Here is a 24145-nt window from a genome sequence, read left to right as displayed (position 1 = left end):
TGCTGATGAAGGTGTTGTAGCTCCTTGCTCACCGGGTTTAGGTTCTTTGGGAGCAGAGATGCTGATGAAGGTGTCGTAGCCGTGTCCGGTGAGCTCCTTGCTCACCGGGTTGTTTTCCAGTGGGAAGCCTGCCCTCGTTTGTGAGGAGACAGAGGTGGAACCACAGGCTCGAAGCTGGACAACAAATTAACTTGACAAACGCTGCTGCTCCCTGAACTGAACGTTACGTAAAGCCCTTTATTAATTTATATAACCCTCAGCATCCACCCCGTCAGCGGTTCTGCACGGAGTGGCCCTGGAGGAGGATGCTCTACCCCAAAATGTAAGGGGCAGGTGGCCAGCGTCTGTCACTGTCCCCCTGGGGCCACTGTCCCAGGCACATGTTGCCAGAGCTTCCCTGGCAGGTGTATTCCCCGTGGGCATGCCACACGTGGAGCTGCATCTCCTTTGCAAGGGATGGAAGCTCGGTCCCTTCCCCGCAACGTGGTGAGTTTTCCTCTCTTAGAGTAACCCTGGGGAGTGAGTGACAGTGGAGGAGATGGCTGAGGACGTCTGTAAGGTTTGTCCCTCATCTGCCAAATAAAAATTACATGTGCCCTTACTCCGCCTCACCTCCGTGGAGTTTTGGGTTTCCTCGGTCGGTGGAAGTTCACGGGGAGTCAAGTCCTTTATGTAACCACCTCTCCACGGAGACTTCGGTCCGCTCGGTTAATTGGGGATCTTCTGGGAAGTTAGAGTGCGTGACAAATTACCCACACGCACATGCTGGTATTTTCAGCAAGGGAAGGTAAAATGAGGTTGATGGCATTAGTTTAGTTTAAGGCGTTTTTTTTTTCCTAAGCGCTCCTTCCAAGTGCCGTGGTGCAGAGCTGCCACTCGAAGTGCCGCGGTGCCGTCTTCCCTCCTCATCCACACTTCTCCCCAAGATGGGCTGTGGGTTCAGAGGGTGAGGTGGTAGGAGTCAGAACCCAAGCAAAAGGTGATTATTTTTCAGAAAAGAAGGGGGACTTGCTCGTAGCTTCAAGGCATCTGAGCAGACTCAATGCTCCTGCACAGAGGATGATGGTGGGATCTGCTGCTCTTGGCCGCTGGGGAAAGGAGGGATGTCCAGGATCAGGACCAGAGGCCACCATGACTAGAGATAGCACCAATGAGCCTGTGGTGGTGGACCAGAGGGTCGTGCATCCATCACAGCGTGGCAAGAGCAAATTGGTGTTGTGCTGAGCCAGGGTTTGGAGCTCACCATGTGTGGAGCTCTTTTGAGATGGGACTGTAAAAATCCAGGGCTAACAAGATGGTCCAGCTCTGTCTTGCACAACGCACGGATTTGGACTTGGTTGAGTCACCATCCCTGGCAGTATTTAAAGGACAGGTAGACATAGTGCTTAGGGGTATGGTTTGGTGATGGTTTGTGTCGCTTTTGGGCTAATGGACTGGATGATCTGAAAGGTCCCTTCCAACCCAGGCAATTCTATGATTCTGTGATGTTTCTCCTCATGCATTCCCACCAGTAAGAAAACTTCAGCATGGTGAATTGGGATCTCCTTTCCCAAACTCGGTGCCTCGAGCTGTCCGATGGTGATTAACTAATTGCAGAATTGATGCTCAGGAGGAGTGGCGTCCCGAGCTGCCGGTTCTTGGTGGTGGGGAGGAGAGGGCCCTGGGGAGCTGGGATGGCCGCCGCAGCCCTGGGGCTGGAGGGAGCAGTAGCTTCGAGGCAGATCTGTGTCCTGCAGCTTGTTGTGGCGTTGGCTGTGAAATTCTGTGACAGAAAGGGAAGGATAAACCACACTAAAAAGATCAACAGTGAAATAGTTGGAACCAGCCAGGCAACCTGCTTTATTTTTAGGGTTTGGTTTTTTTTTCACTTTCCCTGTTGGCCTAAATATGTCCTGTCCTATTCGGTTGCCAAACCACCCAGAGTTTCTTTTTCTCCGTGACTGCAGTTGCCCTGCAAAATCGGGAGGAAAGTTTTACAAAAGGTTACAGAAGTATTGGTGGCATAAAACTTAGTTTTAGGGACACAATGGCGCTTTAGGGTTTGTGGTTTGGACTTTTTAAACCAGATTTACTACTTAGAAGATTTCCCACAGTCAGAGATGTCTTTGAGCACACAAAATGGCACGTGATGGTAAATGCTTCAGAGGGAAGAATATATTTGGATTGCTGAGCTATTATACATCGCAGTTGAGAACTTTTGGGGCGATGAATAAAAAAAAGTCTCTTAATATATTTGGATTGCTGAGCTATTATACATTGCAGTTGAGAACTTTTGGGGTGATGAATAAAAAAATTCTCTTAAAATTTCTACTGTTTATTTACAACAGGCAGAATTCTTTGATACAGGATGTTATATCTTTATTAGATAGTTTTAATAATAGCTGTTTAGGAAACTAATGTGTGAACTATCGACACCTTCCCTCCTCATCCACACTTCTCCCCAAGATGGGCTGTGGGTTCAGAGGGTGAGGTGGTAGGAGTCAGAACCCAAGCAAAAGGTGATTATTTTTCAGAAAAGAAGGGGGACTTGCTCGTAGCTTCAAGGCATCTGAGCAGACTCAATGCTCCTGCACAGAGGATGATGGTGGGATCTGCTGCTCTTGGCCGCTGGGGAAAGGAGGGATGTCCAGGATCAGGACCAGAGGCCACCATGACTAGAGATAGCACCAATGAGCCTGTGGTGGTGGACCAGAGGGTCGTGCATCCATCACAGCGTGGCAAGAGCAAATTGGTGTTGTGCTGAGCCAGGGTTTGGAGCTCACCATGTGTGGAGCTCTTTTGAGATGGGACTGTAAAAATCCAGGGCTAACAAGATGGTCCAGCTCTGTCTTGCACAACGCACGGATTTGGACTTGGTTGAGTCACCATCCCTGGCAGTATTTAAAGGACAGGTAGACATAGTGCTTAGGGGTATGGTTTGGTGATGGTTTTTGTCGATGTTGGGTTAATGGACTGGATGATCTGAAAGGTCCCTTCCAACCCAGGCAATTCTATGATTCCGTGATGTTTCTCCTCATGCATTCCCACCAGTAAGAAAACTTCAGCATGGTGAATTGGGATCTCCTTTCCCAAACTCGGTGCCTCGAGCTGTCCGATGGTGATTAACTAATTGCAGAATTGATGCTCAGGAGGAGTGGCGTCCCGAGCTGCCGGTTCTTGGTGGTGGGGAGGAGAGGGCCCTGGGGAGCTGGGATGGCCGCCGCAGCCCTGGGGCTGGAGGGAGCAGTAGCTTCGAGGCAGATCTGTGTCCTGCAGCTTGTTGTGGCGTTGGCTGTGAAATTCTGTGACAGAAAGGGAAGGATAAACCACACTAAAAAGATCAACAGTGAAATAGTTGGAACCAGCCAGGCAACCTGCTTTATTTTTAGGGTTTGGTTTTTTTTTCACTTTCCCTGTTGGCCTAAATATGTCCTGTCCTATTCGGTTGCCAAACCACCCAGAGTTTCTTTTTCTCCGTGACTGCAGTTGCCCTGCAAAATCGGGAGGAAAGTTTTACAAAAGGTTACAGAAGTATTGGTGGCATAAAACTTAGTTTTAGGGACACAATGGCGCTTTAGGGTTTGTGGTTTGGACTTTTTAAACCAGATTTACTACTTAGAAGATTTCCCACAGTCAGAGATGTCTTTGAGCACACAAAATGGCACGTGATGGTAAATGCTTCAGAGGGAAGAATATATTTGGATTGCTGAGCTATTATACATCGCAGTTGAGAACTTTTGGGGCGATGAATAAAAAAAAGTCTCTTAATTTCTACTGTTTATTTACAACAGGCAGAATTCTTTGATACAGGATGTTATATCTTTATTAGGTTTAATAATAGCTGTTTAGGAAACTAATGTGCGAGCTATCGACGTGTATTAAGTCTTTCACCTGTGTCTTTCACTGTTTTAATGAGTTTTTCTCACCATATTTTTTTGTTAATGTTCTGAGCATATGGCTTTAGAATATGACATTTAAAAAAGAAAAAGTAAGTGTTGACAAGGACCTGCCTCAAGGATCACAGTCAGCTGTGGGCTGTGGTCCCCTGTGAAAGAGAGCCCTCTCCAGCATGAGGAACGCTGCAGATCCAGACCCTCCTTCGTGGCGCAGTTTCCTTCAGAGCCAGGCAAGGAACCTGCCCTAGGAATTGAGTCAGGGCTGAGGAAATCCCCCTCCTGATGCTGTGTGGATCCGCAGCACGTGAGGACACTGGAGGTGGCAACCCCTGGGAGCAGACGCTCCCTTTCACGTGGATTTTGATGTGTTGAAGGCAGCGGAGTCTCGGTCTCACTTAACCTGTAGATACCATCACCTTCACAACAAACAAGCCCTGCTAATGATGCGCTGAGAGAGAGAGAGCCAAAAGCTGGGAGGGATCGTTCCTGCGGAGATGATTTCATTGCTGTTGGGGGCAATATGATGCAGAGGTGAGACTAAGGACCAGGTGGATGAGGTGGGACTAAGAGTAGCACCTTCTGCTCCAGCTGCAGCCAATACTAATCATGGAAGTACATTTGGGCCATCAGTATTCCTGTACCCTAGTATCTTTTGGTCTTTTTGCCCAAAGGAGGTTTTATGTTGATGTTTTGAGGTGCCCATCTGTGCGATTGAGTGATGCAGGTGAAAAAAGAAGGTGCTCCATCAGGGTTCAGCTGCGTTGCTTGTCCTCCAGCCTTGGTAGCCTTCCATCGTTCCTGGTTCTTGGGTACCATGGTCCTCTCCTGGGTCAGTCCTCTCGGCGTTCCGGTGGGATCCTGGTCCTGTGAGGAGCAGGGAGGTAAATCACTAATTCTCCTTATTCCTCTCGGTGGGATCCAAGGTCCAACATAAACTTTTAAGACGATCCCTAGCAGGATTAAAGTCCTCCACAAGCAGGCAGAGGCAAGCTATTCAGAAAAACAAGGTCATGTTGCTTGCTTTTTTTTTTTCCCCCTTTTTTTTTTTTTTTGGTGAGCACGGGAATCAACAAAGCGCAGTTATATAATTTCTATTTATATCCCTCTCGCTCGCTGCAGGCACCCAGGAGTAGCTGAGACGGGAATTTAATGAGCTCTCAGGGCTTGCTCACCTTCCAGCGCGGGTAGGAGCCAGCTTGGGGTTGGTTTTTTTTTTTTTATTTTGAAGTGCGTCAGCAAATGAAACTGGTGGTGGGTGGGTGGTTTGGGTAGGTGGACTGACTTGTTGCTATGGTTTTCTTTAATTCCTCTGTCTCTCAAGAAGATCTTACACTTTTTTTTTTTTTCTTTTGGGGAGTCTGCAGACTTCCTTGTTTCTCACACCTACACAGAGCTCTCCGGTTGGGTAAGGAAGTGGGATTCATGCTCCTGCCATGCGAGAGCCTCGCACAGATTAAGCGAGTGACCCGGCGGGTGCGTGCTCCCACACGTAGGCAGGAGGAACTCAAATAAAGCTCCCTGCTGAAAGCAGGTCGGGCCCCCCGAGTCTCCCACGCTTTGGGAGCCATCTGCTCCGTCTGCGGGGGTGTTTGGACCCCCCAACCCAACAGTCAACGTCTCTACCTGGCACTCCTCTGGTGGGCCTTCCCCTGCTGGAGATGGTCCCGGAGGCCTGACCATGTGGTTGGACTCGATCTCAAAGGTCCCTTCCAACCATAAATATTCTGTGACCTCCATGGGGTGTGGTCCCGGGGGCCTTGACCCCCTCAGGGGATGGTCCCGGGGGCCTTGACCTCTTGGGGATCATCCCCTGTCACTTCTCTGTCCCGGGGCTTTTGTACTGGCTCTGGAAGGGCACGAGGGGACCATATCTCTGTGAAGTTCGTTCCTCCTTTCCTCTTTGAGAAATGACTTTAAATGGCGTCAAGATTTTAGGTGTTGCAGTAGGAAGACTTGTATAAGGGCTCTTCCCAAAATGAGTGGTGTTAATTCTGCTCCTGCTTTCATCTAAAGCTGGTGGGGTCAGTCTGTGCACACTCCTGCCCCTCCAAAATCCTCCTCCCTCAGCTGGGGCAGGATCTCCAGCTGGGAGCAGAGCTTTGGAGGATGGCACGTGGATGTCCACGGCAGAGAGAGTTTGTCTTATTTGTGGAAAATAAAGCTGGGAAGTCCCCCTTCTGCTTTCAGGACAAAGCTTATTTTACAGTTTGCAAAAAATACAAACAACAAACCAAAAAAATAAAGCAAGCAGTTGAGGTGTTCCGGCAGATTTTCCTTATGGGTTTATTTCAAACTGTGAAGTACGTTCAGCGTGAAATATGTGAAATATTTCAGCTGCCATTTCCTTAAGCTATGCAAGACTAATGATATCCATCACTCACGCCCCAGCGGGATGGATCTTCAGCGAGCCAGGACGTAGGAAAGGCTTCAAGAAGAAGAGAGAGGGATGGATGATATTTCAAATGAATAAACGAGGTGGGAGAGAGAAGGCAAGGTTGGGTTTGAATTTCCTGGGGTGGGAAGCCCTTGCAGTGTGCTCCAGCAGAAGGTGAAGGGCTGGTGTTTGTGCTGAATTCAGTGCCCGTGTTAGCAGTGGCTGCTCTGAAGGTCTCCAGCCATGGGACATGGTATGGGGGTTGATGGTCTCCAGCCATGGGACATGGTACAGGGGTGGTGAGCTCTCCCCGCAGCCGTGAAGCAGCACAGAAGTTTTGCATTAGTTCCTGCTGGCAGCCTCCCCGGATAACCCGAGCGAGTTGAGATCCCCGTAATAATTCCTCCGTAGCGCTGGAATAAAATGTCCTGAATTGAAGCCAGATCGTTGATCTTTCTCCTGTATCTGGAGGGACTTTCCTCTTTGAAATATCCCTGACGAGTCAAGTTCACGGGGGATTTTCTGTTCACTGGCGTTAGAGAAACGGGGCAGGGGGGGGAGATGACAGTGGTTTGCTTTGATTTGTGAGGTGTTTGCTGGGGCTTTGCTTTTTCTGATTTATGGGTGATCCGATTGTTTGTTGTGCTGGGGAATTCTCTGGGATCTGTTGGGATGGCCTGGCAGGGTGTGATGGCTTGTGGTCTGCTGAGACACTTTTGGGAATGATGGAGGGTGTGGTCCCCAGAAGACTCTGTCCTCTGCAGGATGCTGGCATCTCTGCCCCCTTCTGCAGCCAAACGCTTCCCTAAAATCAGGCCACCCTTCTTTCAGGAGGAAGCAGGGCTCCGAGCAGATGCATCTCAAACCTGATGTTCCCTAGTAGGTTTTGGTTCTGTTTCTCCCGAGGCCGTGGTTTGGACGGTGCCCACAGCCCAGCCTGCCACCACCACGTCGGGGGTGGGAAGCCAAGATACATGATGGAAAACAAATCAAATAGTTGTTCCTTCCCTTGGCTGGGGAAACAGCCGGGACCTGGGGGCAGATCCAGGGAGCGGCACGGGGGAAGGTGTTCCCAGGAAAGGTGACAGCACAGAGCTGGATCAGCCTTTCAAAGGCAAGAGCTGGAAATAAGCTGCCTTCAGCTGGTTCTTTTTTTTTTTTAATATTTATTTCCATTTAACAATCCTGCATTGGGCACAGACTCACTCATCATTAAGCTTCTCGTGGATTAATTATGTTTATAGTGGATTAATTAGCTGGGTCTGCATCCGGTACACCTTACACAAAGGTATCGGGCTGCTGCCTTCTCCAGCTTGTCTCTCCAAAGGGCAGATATTGGCTCTGCTGGTTAAAAATACCAATTTCTTACCAATTGCTGGTACGTGAGACACATTGAGGAGCCTTTGTCTGTGCCGTGGGGTTTTCCTGCCTCCCTAATCCCAATCCCCCCAACTGCCGGGCACTTTGCTGAGCTGCTCTTCCACCCCTCGCTGGAAGTCACGTATATTCTGTGTCAGAGATCTTGGAAGACAAGGCAGAGAGGGAGAAGAGGTGAAGTGGAAATGCTAGGAAACATCCCCGTTCTTTGCTGGTTTTTATTTTTTATTTTTTTAAAATGTGATTCTACATTCCAGATTGTTAATGATCTGCAATATTTAAGAACGTGCCAAAAAATAAGCACCACAGCAAGTGATATTAAATCTGAGTAAAATGCCAACAAGCAAAAATAGTATTTTCAGTTTAGCAAAAAAGGTAGGTAAACATTTAATAGTGTATGTAAATAATTTGAAGGGGAGAGGGTACCCAGTTCCTGAGACAACCATGGAAGAGATAGAAATTTAAAAAAATAATGTAAAAATCAGTGACTGGGTGTTAGTGTGACATAAAAAAGGAGCTTAATCACACGTTTCTAACAGTTGTTAATAACTGGAACAGAACATGGACAGATGTAGTTCATCATCTCCGATGCCTTCTACAGAAAGATAGGATTCTTTCCTCAAAAAGATGCATTACTTAAACACAACTTTGGGCCCAGTTAATGAGCTGGTGGAGCTCAGGGGTGTGCCAGGCTGTAGCTGATCAACGCGCTGCAGTTTAAAATTGGTCTTTAATTTATTTTCTAGTGGAATCAGTCACTTGGTTTGCAGCTTCTCTTCTGCAACACGTTTTGCGTGGACCAGGAAAATAACGTTGTAGATGGTTGGTATGTACTTACTGTCCTCCTTTGGCTCAGAGGTGGAATGCTGGAGGGCAAAGCTGGAAGAGGGATGTTCTGCTGTGCATGAGGTTTCTGGTTGGATTTCTTTAGGAGCAGAGTTGGGTGATGGAGAGGAGAAGGAAGGAGAAGTTATCCTGCAGGTTTCCTGTTAACTGGTGCTATTAGTTGTTTTACTTCTTGATATTTTAATAAGGCCCCTCTGGATGTCAGGAGGAGTCAGTGGTGTGGCTGGATTTGCAGACGTGCTGTACCTCTGCTGGGTTCTTCTCCTTCCATCCCTCTGAAACTAATAGAGGCTCACAGTAATGCTTGATGTATGATACATCTGTAGAAGAAGCAGTGCTCTGCTGCCTGCCTGGGGCTTCGTGCCTGCATGTAAACGGTGCCACAAAAATAACTTCTTCTCCAGTCACCTCGCATGTAAACGGTGCCACAAAAATAACTTCTCCAGTCACCTGCAAGACTTTGAACTTGCAAACCTTTACGCAAGAAGATTTTTCCCCTTGTGTTTCTTAACAAAGCTCTTTCCATTGTCCCGAAATCGCCTCGAACGAGTTGGTGTAGGTGGTGGTTGCTCTGTCTTTTAAAATGGTGGAGAGCTCTTTGCATGACGTCCTTGCACATGATGAGCACAGCTGTCGTGCTGGGAGCTCGTGTGGGTCATATGCGGCTGTTTTTTGAGTTTCCATCATTCTGTGGCTGTGTAATTGATTGTGATCACATTATCTCTGATATTCTCACATCAGAGAGAAGTCTTGGGTTATTTAATGGGCCGGTTGCGGTGCTCGGGAGATGTATTGCGTTTGGCTGAGGTGCCTGTGCTTGTAGAGCTGTTTGCTGAATCCAGCATTCATAAAGCAAACCTCATGATCTTCTGTGTGTCATGGGATGTCTCTCATTTAATGGCAACAACTCTTTAACAGTGCAGTTAACGAAACACAGCTGAAATAAAATGCAGTTTCATCGTGGATTATTTTAGTGCTCTGTATGAGCAGAGCAGTATGACACTGGTCCACTGCCCGTGTCTTGGGTATGAGATGAAGCTCATGCCTTCATTTGCCTTTCAGGTAGCTTTTCCTCCAGTACCTCCTACTGGGATAGCCAGATACAGTCGACATACTGGTGTGTTACAGGTCACCACTCTCTACCCTGGTGTAGGTTCTAGGAGATCACAAGCCCCAGCTTGATGGTGGCTAGGTCGGCAGGGTCTGGCTGGGAGACAAGAAGCCAACCTGGGCTTCTCTGCCTGGGCGTGTGGAGAGCAGGGCTCTGGCATACAGTAGTCTAAAACGGCCATTCTATTTCCATGTTAAAAAGTCAGATTTTTTTTTTTCCCCCCCAAATTTTTGCTTTGAGCACAGTGTGCTGCTGCAGCAAAGCAAGCCAACAGGATGCCGTGTTGCATCAACAAGGGCATCACCAGCAGAGATAAAGAAGTCATTGTCCTACTCTAGGCAGCACTGGTTGGGCCACACCTGGAATACTGTGGTTTTGGTCCCTAATATACAAAGATGATGTGGTCAGGCTGGAGAAGGTCTAGAGAAGGGTCACCAAGATGATGAAAGGCCCAGGAAGCCTGCCATTTGAGGAGAGGCTGAGGGAACTGGTTTTGTTCAGCCTTGAGAAAAGGAGACACCTTAGGGGAGACCCTATCACCATGTTCCCGTATTTAAAGGGTAGCTACGAAGAAGAGAGAGACTCTATTTTTACAAGGAGTCCCATGGAAAAGACAAGGAGTAATGGGTACACGTTACTCCTGGGGAGATTCTGACAGGACACAAGAGGAAAACTTTTTGGAATGAGAACAGTCCAACCGTTGGAATAATCCCCCCAGGGAAGTGGTGGGTTCCCCAAGTTTGGACACTTTCAAGAGTCATCTAGATGGGGCACTGGGCCATCTTGTCTAGACCGTGCTTTGTCTGAGAAAGGTTGGACCAGGTGATCCTTGAGGTCCCTTCCAACCTGTAAGTAAATTTTAGGATTTCTGTCATAATTATCACCACCAATTACCTGCTTAAGCACAACTTGTGAGATCACACCTCTTAAAATACCGTATCTTTGATAGCTGGCATGTGGTTGATTCATGCGTGTGAAGGTGTTAGGCATCCTGACCTAAACTGAAACAATCGTTTGGTGACAGCCATTGAGCGCATGCACAGCACGCACGAGAAGAGCTTTACTGGAAATGTTCCTTTCATTGGGGTTTTTTTCTCTGAAGCTCAGTGGAAAGTCAGTTAAGGAGCTTTGAAAAGACGACAAAAATCAGGCCTGTCAGCAAGTAACAATTACTCGCGTACGAGGTATTTCTTCGGTGTGGTTCATTAAAAAAAAAGCTGTTCCTTCATTGCAGGGAAACTCCTCCTGTTCAGGCTCTTGAGACGTGCAGGCAGGTGACAACCAGCGCTTGCCTGACGAGCAAATCGTGGTGTTTTTCAGAAAAATACTACCTTTTTTAGAACCGCTGGTTTATGCTGGTCTGTTGTTATTATTGGTGTCCTCGTTGTGTAAAATTTTCAAGATGCAGCTTAGATGCAGGCTCTTCCTCTGTCCATTCTTGTAGCTTACCGAGTAAGAGACCGCTCTTCAGAGGGTTGGCAGGGTTTGGTTCCTGGTCAGCAGCTCATGTTAATGTCTCTCTTCGTTATGATAATTTGATGGTATTCTGTCCACTAAGTCTGGTCAAAGAACCAGTTTAGAGTGAAAAAACAGCCTTGGTAAGTAAACTGCTGTTCAGGCAAAGGATGTTCTTATTTGGGTATGTTTTATGAGAAATCACTAACATTCTTGATTCGAAGTATTGGAATAGAAGATAATTCTGTGAATACAATTAAATGAACTGGGCACCCAAATCACCTTGTGTCGTGTCCCAGGGCCCAGCACAGTTTCTGTTGCAACGCCTTTGGGTGGAAGGCATCCTTTGCAGTGCTCTGGCATCTCTTCTACTTGACTGTTTGAAGGGATGGCAGGAGAAGGTGCCGGTGTGGCCAGCTTTGCCAACATGCGATGCCCGTGCTGGGTTCTTCTCCTTTCCCTCCCGTGGGTTCTTCTCCTTTCCCTTCTCTCTGTTGATCGCTGGAAATAAGAAACGAGCTCCTCAAACCTTTAGGTGAGGCAGGTGGAAGGTGTTGCAGTGGTGGGATGGGTATCTCGTGTGAATATTGACCAACTTCTTTAAATAGTGCCGCCGCTCCTCCGTCTGTTATCGAAGACGCAACTTTTATTAGTGTTTCAAAGTCATTGAGCTCTCTTCTGGCTGCAGCTGCTCGGGAGTGATCAAAGGCAGCCGTACCAGAGACGGCCTCGCGCGCTCCGCTTCGCAGGAAGGCGGGCAGGATATATTGCTATTCCCGTTTTAATTTGTTTTTTCAATAAATCAGGCTTCATTCCTATTCATCATGTAAAGCTGTTGGATCGTGAGCCGCTGCAGAATGCTAACTAATTTCATAATACTCTGCATAAGGTGACCCACTTACAAGTTCATCCTCCAGTCGTGTTTAAGCTCTAGCCCTGATTTATGTAACGGCATATTGGTTTCATCAAGAATTGTCTGATCGCTCACTGTGTTGGCTCCTTTTTGACCCGTACATGATTTGTATTCTCCTCAATTTTAGGAAGAACTTTCTGTCTCTGCGCGCATATGGGTAGAAGCACATTAATAAACCTTTTTAAAAGTAGTCGGTGCTCTTGAGTTTTCCTGTCACTTAAAGATATATCAGAGTAGGAGTTAAAGGGAGTTTGAAGAACTCTGCTGCAGACGGGGCAACGGAAACTTAGCATGAAATATCCCTCGTTACATTGCCCTGGTTGTACATTTTTGGGCCGTGATTAACATTAACTGTTGCATGTTACGAGTCGTATAACGTCTGGTTTGATGGCAGGGAGGCAGGACAGTTCTTTCTCCTCTGTATTTTCCTCGTGCTGTTTTGTTTCTGAACTGAGAATCTAATTATAGGTAATTCCATTGTCCTTACCTTAATTCATTGTACTTACCTTAATTCCATTGTTGCAGAGGGAAGTGTGCTGCCTAAATGTGTGAAGGACGGCGTGATTTATTGTGCTTGCTTCTTTAAAAATATATTTGGAAGTTGTTAATAAAGGAGCTGGGATGCTGTTAATAAGGGAGCTTACACAGCTGAGACACTCGGGCTTCCTTAACAATAAAGTACGAGTCTCCAGTGCTCTAGGTTTCGATTTACTGAAAACTAATTAACCTCCCAGTCCTTCAGGATATCATACGGTGCAGAAAGGTGAAATGATCTGTATTCAAACCTGCCCATGAAGATACAGGTCCTGTTCCATTTTCTCTCGTAGCATTCCTTCTTCTGCCGACTGACGGAAGATAAGAAATCGGAAAAGTTCTTTAAGGTTTTTTATGATCGCATGAAAGTGGCGCAGCAAGAAATCAAGGCGACTGTCACAGTCAACACGAGTGACTTAGGCAATAAAAAGAAGGATGAAGACTCAGAGAGAGATGTACCCAACAGAAAAAGAGGTAATCCCCGGTGGTTCTGTGTCTGAAGTGACAAGGGAGTAAAATGCTGTGTTTCGGACTCATTTCAATTGATGCAATAATGCTCTGATCTCTGATCCCACAGAGCAAAGTTCAGAGATCAGTGGTGCCCTGGCTCGGGATTTCAAGAGCTTCATCCCCTCTTCATCCATTTGTGAGGTTGTGCTATTGAAATGATGAAAAGTGTTTCTGAGATGACTCTGCTGCCTTGTCCATCGTGACAAACTGCCCAAATCTGATCTGTAGTACTGACCCCGGGCTGCGGGCAGCACCTTTTCTAACAATAGGTGGAGAAATCCTAATTTCCTTCTATAGCAGGTCCTTTTATCGTAACTCCTGACAGTGCTGGATGTGTGTGCCCTAACCCATTAATACCAGAATTTACAACTTTAATGTGGTTCGCATAAAAGGTGTGAAGAGAGTGACATGAGACCCTTCTAAACTCGAGACCCTCACATCCCACTAAACACACTCACCAGAAAGATCTGACGATGAGTAGCTGGCCTGCGAGTGAAACCGGAGTGGGAGATTGGGAAATGGGTGAATAAATTTCCTTTCATTTGTTTTGCCTAAGGAAGAGCTGTTCTTGTGTGTTTTAGTGAGGGAGCCCATGTCCCAAATCACCGAGGAGGTCCGGGATCAGTTACTGGAAGCCTCTGCAGCTACCAGAAAGGCTTACAACACTTACCGGAGGGAGGCTGATCCCGACGACCATTACTCGGCGGGAGAAGGAGCCCAGTCTGCAGCAGACAAGAGCAAAGATGAGCTGGAGATGAGCGCTGTCATCTCAATAATGCAACCCATCCTCCGGTTCCTGCAGCTGCTCTGCGAAAACCACAACCGGGATTTGCAGGTACCTCCTGGTTCCTGGGCAGGGGGCTCGTGTCACCTCTCACGGCCACCACCATTGCATCACTCTCACTAATCACATGCCTTTTTAAATTGGTACCTGACCAACTGCTTTCTTTGGCCTTGAATATAATCCAAAAAAAAGGTGTTTATACCTTGCTGGACAAATACAGGGAAGTGCAGTATAGAGTGGTCTTTTCAGTGTATATAAAACGTGGTGGGATTACCACTTGATGTGGCTTTTTAGAAGTATATACTAAAGCAAACGTTCTGCTGTGAAGTTACTGATCTACTTTTGAGAGAGGAAGGAAAGGAAAAAGAAAAAAAAAAAAAAGTAATGTAGGAAAATAGAGCATTGGGACTTTGGTTCCAGCAGCATATGCTTACTTTCCAGTGAACAGATTCTCATGGGTTTTCATGGATCTGTTCATGTGCAAAGAGTTGAACACATGGGGATGGTATCAGGAAAGCCTCAGCTGGAGTTGAATCTGGTGGGGGACGTGAAGGGCAACAAGAAGGGTTTCTAAGTTGTATCTGCAGCAGAAGGACACCAGGGAGAGCATGGGTCTTTACTGGGCGGTCAAGGACATGAAGGCCATGGTGCTCAATGCCACCTTCCTCTTGGTCTTTTTACTAGCAAGACCAGCCTTTGCAAACCCTAGGACCCTGAGAACAGAGAGGAGGTGTGGGGCAAGGAGGACATACCCTTGGTGGAGAAGAATTGGTTTAGGAAGCCTTCAAACAAGCTGGATGTGCACAAGTCCACAGTGCCTGGTGGGATGACCCAGCCCCCACGGAGTGCTGGGTCCAGTCCTGGCTCCCGAGTCTGGCAGGGAGTCTCAAAGATGATTAAGGGAACTGGAGCATTGATGGGCAAGGAGAGGTCAGCCTGGAGAGGAGCAGGCTCAGGATTCTATAATTCTTATCAGAAATACACGATGTGGGGGGGATGTGAAGAGGACAGAGCCAGGCTCTGCTTGGTGGTGCCCCATGATAGGGCAAAGGGGGGTCTCCAAAGGTCCCTGTGACCTCAGCTGTCCTGTGATGCTGTGACGTGTGTGTATCATTTTAAATAGCGAGCCCAGAACTTGTATGTGAGTGATCTTATCTAGCGCGTGCCTCCACAGGAGATAAGACTATTATATTTTTTTTTTTCTTTGCTTACAAATGGACTGCAATTACCAGGATTTTTGTTCAGCGCCACCACTGCTGCTGGGTTGGGAGCGAAAGCCGGCGAGGAGCTGGGGAGAGGCAGCACAATGCTCTAAATGCCCTCAGAAAGGAGGGCTAATTGCAGTGATTGCGTATTGTTGTGCGGTGGGACCCTGCCCGAGAGCCCTGCCGGGTCCCTTCCGCTCCACTGCTGCCAGCCTTGGAAATCAAATCTGTATGGTAATGCCCCTGTGCCCCCAACGTGGCATTCCTTCAGCATTTCATGGGCGCTGAGGTTGCAGACATCAGGCTCGCTCCGAATTTTATTATTTTTATTTATGTATTTCCATCCCCCCAAAAGAAAAAAAAAAAACAACAAAAAAACAAACCAGCCAGCCCTATTTGATCTTTGTTTTGTCAAACCATTTCCATGCCGTTAGCGGTGTGGGAGACAAGTGGGAGGGCAGTTGGAGGTGGCAGCGCTCCAAACCGCACGCACGTGATGCTGCTGCTGCCTCTGCCTGGGCACCCACGGCTGCAGGAGACAGAACTGAGCACGAGCCAGCGCAGAGACTTGGCCTGAGCTGCTCACCCTCCTCAACAATCAGATTTCCCAAACAGCAGGTAGTTGCATTCAGCTCCGGGAGAAAAAGGTCAGGGTTTTGTTGGGTTTTTTTGTTTTTCTTTTGTTTGGTTTTGGTTTTTTTTAAAAAAAAAAACTGGGAGGAACAGTTTTTCACATCTAATCTTCTCGCTGCTTCCCTGCCTTGACGCTGGCCTTTCTCCTCCAGCCCTGACAGGGAGGCAGGAGTGTCTAAACCTTCAAACTCTCGGTGTCTGCAGCTGGTACATTGTCACTGGACTCCTCACCAATGCTGTCCCTGCTTAAAGGCGTGACAGACCTGTGTGTCTGCCAAAATTGCCTGAGTTAGATTGGAATGAGAAGTGGGTAGGGATCACCGGCCCAGCGCAGCTGTAGGTTTGTTGAACCCAAGCATTTTTACAAGGCGTTAGCAATCGTGAGTAGCCTGACGTTGTGCAAAAAAACACAGGAAAATGCAAGTCCCGGCTGTAAGAGTGGATGCGTGTTGGAGATGAGAAGGAAGTCTGGGTGAAATGGCCTGGGGAGCTGCAGTACTGCTGCCTTCTCCATCACTTGGTCGTCCCCAGCACAGATAAACCTGCAGTTTGTTCCCCACTGCACGCAGTCGGGGTGCTGCCTCCCACCCCACAGTTTGCTCTGTGGGTCTGGAGGAAGAGTTGCCGTATCTTCAAATCAGTGCAAGGACTGGGATGAGCAGGTGGATGCTGAAGTGTGTTGTGTTACTTGCTTCAGGCTGAACGCGTAGGATTTTGCTATGGAAGCTCTCCTGATGTCTCCGTTTCTCTCCCAGCACACAGACACTTGGGGGCTCTGGTTAAATTTGCACTAGGACTGGTGCTCCATGGTGTGTGAGAGCTCAGCCTTGGCAGCAAAGCTGTCCCAGCTCTGAGCTGCTGTAGCCAGTCTGTCCTCTGTCCTGCTTTGCCCGGGCTACGGCCCCACCAGTTTCCCCAGGAGGTCTTTTCTGTCCCATCTCTTTCTGAATGAAGATGTCCCCGTGTCCTACAGCATCAGTCACAAGGACTGAAGCTGGTGACAAGCTGAGTGGAGCATCTGGGGAAGGTTTGCTGTGAGAAATAACCCCCTGCACCGGTACAGGCTGGGGGCTGACCTGCTGGAGAGCACCTCTGAGGAGAAAGACCTAGGAGTCCTGGTGGACAACAGGATGCCCAGGAGCCAACAATGTGCCCTTGTGGCCAAGAAGGCTGAGGGCATCAGGAAGAGTGTGAGCAGCAGGTGGAGGGAGGTCATCCTGCCCCTCTGCTCTGCCCTGGGGAGGCCCCATCTGGAGCACTGGGACCAGTTCTGGGCTCCCCAGTTCCAGAAGGACAGGGAACTGCTGGAGAGGGAAGGGACCAGCCCCAATTTCTGTAGCATCAACCTTTCTACATTGTGTCAAGTTAATCAAAAGTCAGGATACTAGATGAGCAATCAGCTGAAATGTGCTGAATCACTGTCACCTTTAGTCTGCGTTCATAGACAGCATTTTCCTTTTTTAGCTTAGGCTTCAATTGAATCTGGCAATTTCTCAGTCTGTTTGCCTTAAAAGACTTATTAGTCTGACGCAGGCACCAGAGGCAATCAGTTAAGGGGGCTCCTCTGCAGGTGACAGCAGAAAAGACCTTGCTGGTTCCCTTGTCCCGTGCATCTTGTTCATCTGAGGTTGTTGTTTGTTTTTTTTCTCACCTTTCAAGTGTGGTATTTTGTAACACTCGAGAATTAAGCTAGATGGGTGTTCTGCTGCTGAAACTTGGAGGAAAGGAGGGTGGTAGTGGCTGTCCATTTGTACAGCACACCGCTGGGAACACACTGACACACACTGAGTCACTGGGAAATTGATTTTCATTAATTGTCCTCCTTTGTTTTGGTTGGGTTTGGGTGTTTTTCTCCCGTTTGGAATACAGGAGAGAGGAAACCTGACTAATCCATGCTGATAAATCTGGTGGTTCATTAGAGGAGCTGCTGCTAATCAGCAGCTTCAAGCAGGCATTACAATAATTACGTGGGAAGAAATGCCATTGAGAGAATTGCATTTCGGGCTGCCTTCCTTCCAGGCATGGAGTCAGGTGCCTCCTTGAGCTGGTGTGAAGCCAGAGAGTTGCTGCTTCTCTCTTGGAGGAAGGTCTCAGGAAGAGAGAGCCTTGGGTGGTGGTTGGCAGTGAGATGTAGCAGGAAGGATGGATGAAGAGCCTCCAGGCTCAGGAGAGCTTTCTGTGAAGGGCCTGTTCCTTCATAGAAGGAATGGGTTTCATGTTGGGTTTCAGTTGGGTTTCATGTTGGGTTTCAGTGCTCTAATGGATGCACTTTGGTTATTGCTGCTTGTCTTCTATACAGTTGGAAGCCAAGAAGCTGGTCAGGAGACCAGTGCATTGCAAGAAAGCCCTGAAAGAGGCTTAAATTGCTTGTCCAAATGCAGTGGAATTAGAGCAATATACCATGCAGTGCATATTCTTTTTTTCCTGCTCTCCCTGCAGAATTTCCTTCGCTGCCAGAACAACAAGACAAACTACAACTTGGTGTGTGAGACGCTGCAGTTTCTGGACTGTATCTGTGGGAGCACGACTGGTGGACTGGGGCTTCTCGGTCTGTACATAAACGAGAAGAACGTAGCGCTGATCAACCAGACGCTGGAAAGTTTGACCGAGTACTGTCAGGGGCCTTGCCACGAGAACCAGGTAACGCACCCCAAGCTGTGAAAAACATCACCCTTTCTCCCTACACCCACACGTGTGTGCTCTGCTGGGCTCTGGATCTCAGTCTTACAGACTTGTGTTATCTTACAACGCTGCTCACTTTACTTTTTTTTCTTTATAAACTCATAATAATCAACTTCTCTTTCTTGAGGCCCCCTCAGAAGAGTTGAACCACTTAAAGCAGTAGAAATGTTTCTGCTTCCCCAGGATTTAAGCTGTTTTATTAGACTTGACAGAGAGGGAGAGTGGGGAATTGTTGTACTTGAAATGCTTTATAGTGGAAACATTGCTCAACCCAAGCTCTGTGAGCTGTTGTAGAGCTGTTGTAAACGAAGCCAGAGATGTGGCTCCCCAGCCTGGCAGGAGGAGGTTGAGCTTCATTAATGAAGGTGATAACCAGGGGGTTGAGGTTGTTTTCAGACATAGTCTTGTGTGTAGCAGCACAGACTATGTTGTCTGCCTGTTGCCTTCAACAGTCTGCCATGGGTAGACTGTCCATATGCTTGTGCAGGGACGTGGCAGTGGTTCCCAATGAGGGTTACGTGTTGGTGAGGGCCACCAAGTGTCTGCCGGTCTGCTGCTCCCCCAAGACCACGCTCACTGTCAGGGATACCTTCTGCTCCAAGCAGGAATAACTGGTTTAAATCAAGCATGGTGGTTTAAGTAACCCTGTTACTGGGAGGGCATAACTGAATAATGACACGGGTCCTATTGGGTAAAGCAGTTAGAGCTGCTCACACAGCTGGACTCAGTCCGCTCGGTGCTTCCAGGGTTGAATATGGGAATAGTCTTTGTTGGCATAAGCAGGAGGTTTTGGGTGCTCAGGAATTAGGATTTGCTCCAGGGGGAAGGATCAGAAGGTGGTGTCACTGGTTTCCATGAGGCCAAAGAAGTCTGAAGTCTAGAATAAACCACATTGAAGAGATAGCTGTGTGTATCACACAATCATAGAATTGTCTAGGTTGGAAAGGACCTTTAAGATCATCTGTTAAGTCAGTTCAAACGAAAAGTTTCTCTCTGTAATAGGGACTGGGTGGAACAACAACCTATAGATCTGGGTACACGTCTTTGGAGTGGTACAACTCCAGGGATCTGGATTTTGAAGCCAGCAAGCTACCATCAGCTTGTACGTTTTAGTAATGAGTTGTTACAAGAGCAGGGCTAAAGGGTAAGCGAGGTTATGGAAATTCACATTCTTTGGTTAGAGGAGACTGGAGTAGGTGTTGGCTGGCACTTGTAAAACAAAGAAAACTCCCTAATCTTAGTAAAACAGAATTCTTCCTTAGCTGTGTGTTCAGTCTGGACGCTTTGGCATGCAAATGCTTCATTTATCAACTGTGTTGCTTTCTGCTTCCTGAGGCTGGGTGGTTTCAGTTGGACACGCTGATGATAGGAAAAGCTTGAAACAGAACGTCTTAATCTCTTGTTATTCCACTGACTGGAGCTTTCTGTTCAGTTATCCATCTCCCACAGCTTACAGGGTGATGAAAGAGGTGACTCCTCTGGCTGGGTCACCAGCCCAGGCTGCAGTTTTAGTGTAGACAATTAGTGAAGTTTGACTTTTCTTTGGACAGAACTGCATTGCCACTCATGAGTCCAACGGCATTGACATCATCACAGCATTAATTCTCAATGACATCAACCCTTTGGGGAAGAAGAGGATGGACCTCGTGTTGGAACTGAAGGCAAGTGACTATTTTCTGTGTTCCACGCTAACAGTAAGATGAAACATCATTTTATTGTTGAAATTATGTGGGTGTTTATTATATCCCAGTATTCAGTAGTGCCAAGAAATTATATGCATCAGGGAGCTGGAGGCAGTGCCCAAGGAGTGTTTGTCACAGGTATTTCATCTTCTAAATAATAATGTGGAGCCACCAGTTTTCAGATGCGGGGGGGTGCAGGCAGTCAAGATAAGCCAAAGAATCCTAAAATAATTTCCTGTTAAAAATTTAAAGTCAATGAAAACGTCTCTGCTGTTGGTGAGCTTTTACATATACAATGGAAGTAAAATTTCTTGTGCTTCATCCAGTTTCCTGGTACCATCTTGCTGTTTGTTTAATCAGTTGATGTTTAATCGTCAAGAATTTCAGTGCTGAAATAATTAGCCCTGGTGTTGGTTTCAAAATAGGCTAACAGGTTGTCTTCTAGCAGTAGTCGTCGCAGAGCACTCCTGCCTCAGCATATGTTTTGGAAATATTTCCTTTCTGACTTACCATCCTGTTTTATAGCGCAATGTCTAGTTGTTTTCCGTTGCCGACTCACACAATTATTATGGGTAATGTGGGTTTTTTATTATTCTAAATAAAAAATGCTTTTAGCCTCGATTAGCATTATACTTTCAAAATTAAATACTTTTATTGGTTTTTATTGTCAGTCGTGATGGATTTTAATCTTAATTGTTCGTATTAAAGTAGTCTGGTGCCTTGTGGTAGTTGCCCATTTCCTCCCTCTATTTCTTGGCATGAGCAGGTCGCAGAGTAATTCTCAGTTAAAAGCAGTGAAGCACGTCTGTGTCTTCAGCCTTGGCTGTCCTTTGATTTAATCAACAGCATTTGGGAGCTGAGAGCTTGTAGTGATGCTGCAGCATCTTTAAAACAAAACCAAATAACACAAGGTTCTGGAACCTCAGTGTTTTAGAAATCTGAACTTTTAACTATGGTAATTTGATGGCCCAAAATAAGAAGGGCTTGGGAAATAAACTGATAATATTAAGTTGTATATCTCAATAGTCAGAGGGAGTGCTTGGGGTGATGAGGCTGTAGGAGTCTTTCTGGGACTGGGAGGCTCTGCCTTGCCCATGGCTCGTATTTGCAGAAACGAGGTATCTCCAGCCCTTCTGAGCAGCAGGCCCAGCTCAAGCTGGGTACCCTTGTTTTTTGGCTCCTGGCAGTGATGGGTGGTGTTTTGTGTCCCCTTCAGAACAACGCTTCCAAACTGCTCTTGGCGATCATGGAGAGCAGGCACGACAGTGAGAATGCAGAGAGGATCCTCTACAACATGAGGCCCAAAGAGCTGGTGAGTCCCTGCATCGCTCCGAAACTCCTTAAAGCCAGGTACAGTGGCACTGGGGACACTGAGGTGGCTGTGTCCGAGAGCTCTGTGCATGGATTGCTCTCAACTGGAAGACCTCTCAAGAGTCTGGTTGAATGAGTGCAATATCCATGGGTCTGCCTAGCTCCCAGGCAGCCATCGTCTCCTGAATCCATGTGTAGAAGTTATTTGTGCAAGAGACAGAGAGAAACAATAATTTCTGGTCACTGAAGAGCTGTTCAGTAGACTGTGGCAGGCTTTTGGGCTGGTTAATGTATTAACTGGTGAAAACAGAAACAAGAGATTCAAAGTACAGCTGAAGTACCGTTGGCTTGGCTTGGTGCACGTCGCTACGGTGGGGACCAGCTGTCAGAACACGATGAGGGTGGCCCATGATGTATTACCTAGAGGGGAACGTGAAGTTTAGTTTCTTGTGTCATTGAGTAGGGCTGAGCTCAGGTCTTCTGCTTTACCCTGGGTGTGGAGAAGCCCGTTGACCTTCTCTTGAGTGTACGTGCTCAGCTCCCTCTCACGTCTGCGAGAGTGTCAAGTATGTACTAGCCCTCAACCTGTGTCTCTCTTTTTCTAGGTGGAAGTGATAAAGAAGGCTTATCTGCAGGGAGAAGTAGAATTTGAGGATGGAGAGAATGGGGAAGATGTTGCGGCATCTCCGAGGAACGTGGGACACAACATTTATATCTTAGCTCATCAGGTAGAATTTTACCTACGGCTTTTGTAGCAGCCAAGCGTCACAAGCTGTGAATAGCAAGAGAATAATTCCCTGAAATTGTTTTAATGGCTCACCTCTGAGTTCAACTCGCTGCACGTTCTCTTTTTATCAGAGGAAATTCTAATCCTTAAAGAATCAGAAAAGAAAATTCTATAATATATGAAAACTTTTGGAGGTTTTTTTTTTTGTAATGGGAAGCAGGCAGGCTCTTGACCAAGCTTCTGAAGACATGTGATCCAAGTTCTTGGCTGTACCGGGGAGCGATGTATTATTTTTCAGCTGTATCAAAGGTTACTTTGTGCTCCCAAGGAAATTCTACTCAAAGATCAATTAAACCGTAAGCAGAAATCTCACTCTGCTGTTTTGGTTCTGCCAAATTCTCTGTGGTGGAGCCGGTCAGGTTCCTTGTATTGATACAGCGTGGGGTTTGAAAGGCAAAAGACTGAGGGGAAAAAAAATATATATATAAATCTACTTAATATATTGATGCTACATGTATCACTCCATTAGAGACTTCTTGTTCCTTTAGCATCTGAGAAGAAAGACCATCAATATGTTGTAAGATGAATTTAGAGCATCCAGAAGCACTTTTGGAGCAGTGCTCTGTGCATCTGCTTTTCAGCTGACGGAGATTTTCTCTCCCGTCCCTGCCTAGACACTTGTGTGAGGAGCACACCTTTGGATCTGGGGGGGTGTAGAAGGATAGACCGAGTGTGAATGTTCACAAAGTTGCCCAAGTCAGGCGAAGGGTGGGAGAGGATGGGTAAAAGAGGACTACAACACGGATATTAAAAAAAAAAAATACATATTTGAATCATTCTGACTTGCTCCCAAAATAGAGCTGCAGGGTGTCTGGTTGGAATAGAACAAGCCTTCTGTCAACTTTGCCCTTTCTTAGCAGCTGACTGTGTACTCTTTCCCTTTTTTATGCCAAAAATCAGAAATTTAATATCATAGAGAGACATCTGGTGTCTCCCACTCCCTTTGCATTCCTTTATTTTAGTTGGCTCGTCATAACAAAGAGCTGCAGAACATGCTGAAGCCGGGAGGTCAGATCGAGGGGGACGAGGCTCTGGAGTTTTACGCCAAGCACACGGCACAGATTGAGGTACAGGGAAAACCGGTGGCTGCGGGAGGTGTTGGGGGGGTGTGTGTGGAATATTCTGCTGTGGAAAGAGCCACTCAAAAGAGGAACAGAGGAATTAAACAACGGTTACGTTATACCTGTTATTCTGGTTGAACCGATCACCTGTGTGTGGACTGTCGTCTTTGACATGAGAATATATATGCACTTATTTTTTTTATTTTATTTTTTGACAGCCGCTGGGGTGGGGGGGGAGCTATTTTTGAGCTGTCGTGTGTGGGCTTTAAGATGGAGCTGAGCAGAGCTCTGTTGGCAGGAGGAAGTGTAACTTCGCTTCTGTTACATTTTGGCCGGTGCTATTGCTGAATCCAGAAAGTTACTGATAGCTTTTGCCATTCTTTCTGTATTAAAATGACAATTTGGCCCTGATGCACCACCGAAGATGCTTTTTTAAAAGTGAGACACACACAAGTATGGAGAGTTCACAAAACTCTTATTAAGCAATATGAATATAACTTATTACTCCTCGTACTGGGCTGTGCGTAACTAAAATTTGCTAAGATTCTTAAATTGGGCGACCAGATTGCTCTGAAATTCAGCTCAGCTTTGGTGTGGGATTCACTGGGTCCCTTGGAAATCCTAGCTAAGAATTACGTTGTCAGGATAAGACCATAGCATAGAAATTATCAGTCTTGGAGCTAAATATAGGGTTGCTTTGGAAGGTAAATTAAATTGAGTCTCTATCAGGCTGCTGTTCACAGATTCATAGAATGGTTTAGGTTGGAAGGGACCTTCAAGATCACCTAGTTCCAACCTCCCTGCCCTGGGCAGGGACACCTCCCACCAGACCAGGTTGCTCAAAGCCCCATCCAGCCTGGCCTTGAACCCCTCCAGGGATGGGGCAATGTTCTATGGAAATGTCTCCAAGTTTCTACATGTAGCTGGTTTGAAAGGTTGAAGAAAAAAAAAAAAGAGGCAGACAAACCAAGAAATAAAAGCGTTTCATAACTAGGAAGGACTCTA

General features: G+C 46.9%; 1 protein-coding gene across 1 annotated transcript in view; it reads left to right on the top strand.

Annotated features, from left to right (window-relative positions):
- ITPR1 (inositol 1,4,5-trisphosphate receptor, type 1) overlaps window positions 1-24145 on the top strand; it is a 191774-nt gene that overhangs the window by 131236 nt on the left and 36393 nt on the right. Inside the window, exons 43-49 of the mRNA XM_014946800.1 lie at window positions 12779-12959; window positions 13577-13830; window positions 18057-18257; window positions 19850-19960; window positions 21198-21293; window positions 21898-22020; window positions 23042-23146. Of these exons, the coding sequence (XP_014802286.1) occupies window positions 12779-12959; window positions 13577-13830; window positions 18057-18257; window positions 19850-19960; window positions 21198-21293; window positions 21898-22020; window positions 23042-23146 (1071 nt within the window). The remainder of the gene's footprint in view (window positions 1-12778; window positions 12960-13576; window positions 13831-18056; window positions 18258-19849; window positions 19961-21197; window positions 21294-21897; window positions 22021-23041; window positions 23147-24145) is intronic.

This window comes from Calidris pugnax, unplaced genomic scaffold, assembly GCF_001431845.1.
Source record: "Calidris pugnax isolate Ruff unplaced genomic scaffold, ASM143184v1 scaffold81, whole genome shotgun sequence".
Classification (NCBI taxonomy): domain Eukaryota; kingdom Metazoa; phylum Chordata; class Aves; order Charadriiformes; family Scolopacidae; genus Calidris; species Calidris pugnax.
Note: the sequence above shows the minus strand (reverse complement) of the source record. Positions and strands in the feature narration are given on the sequence as shown.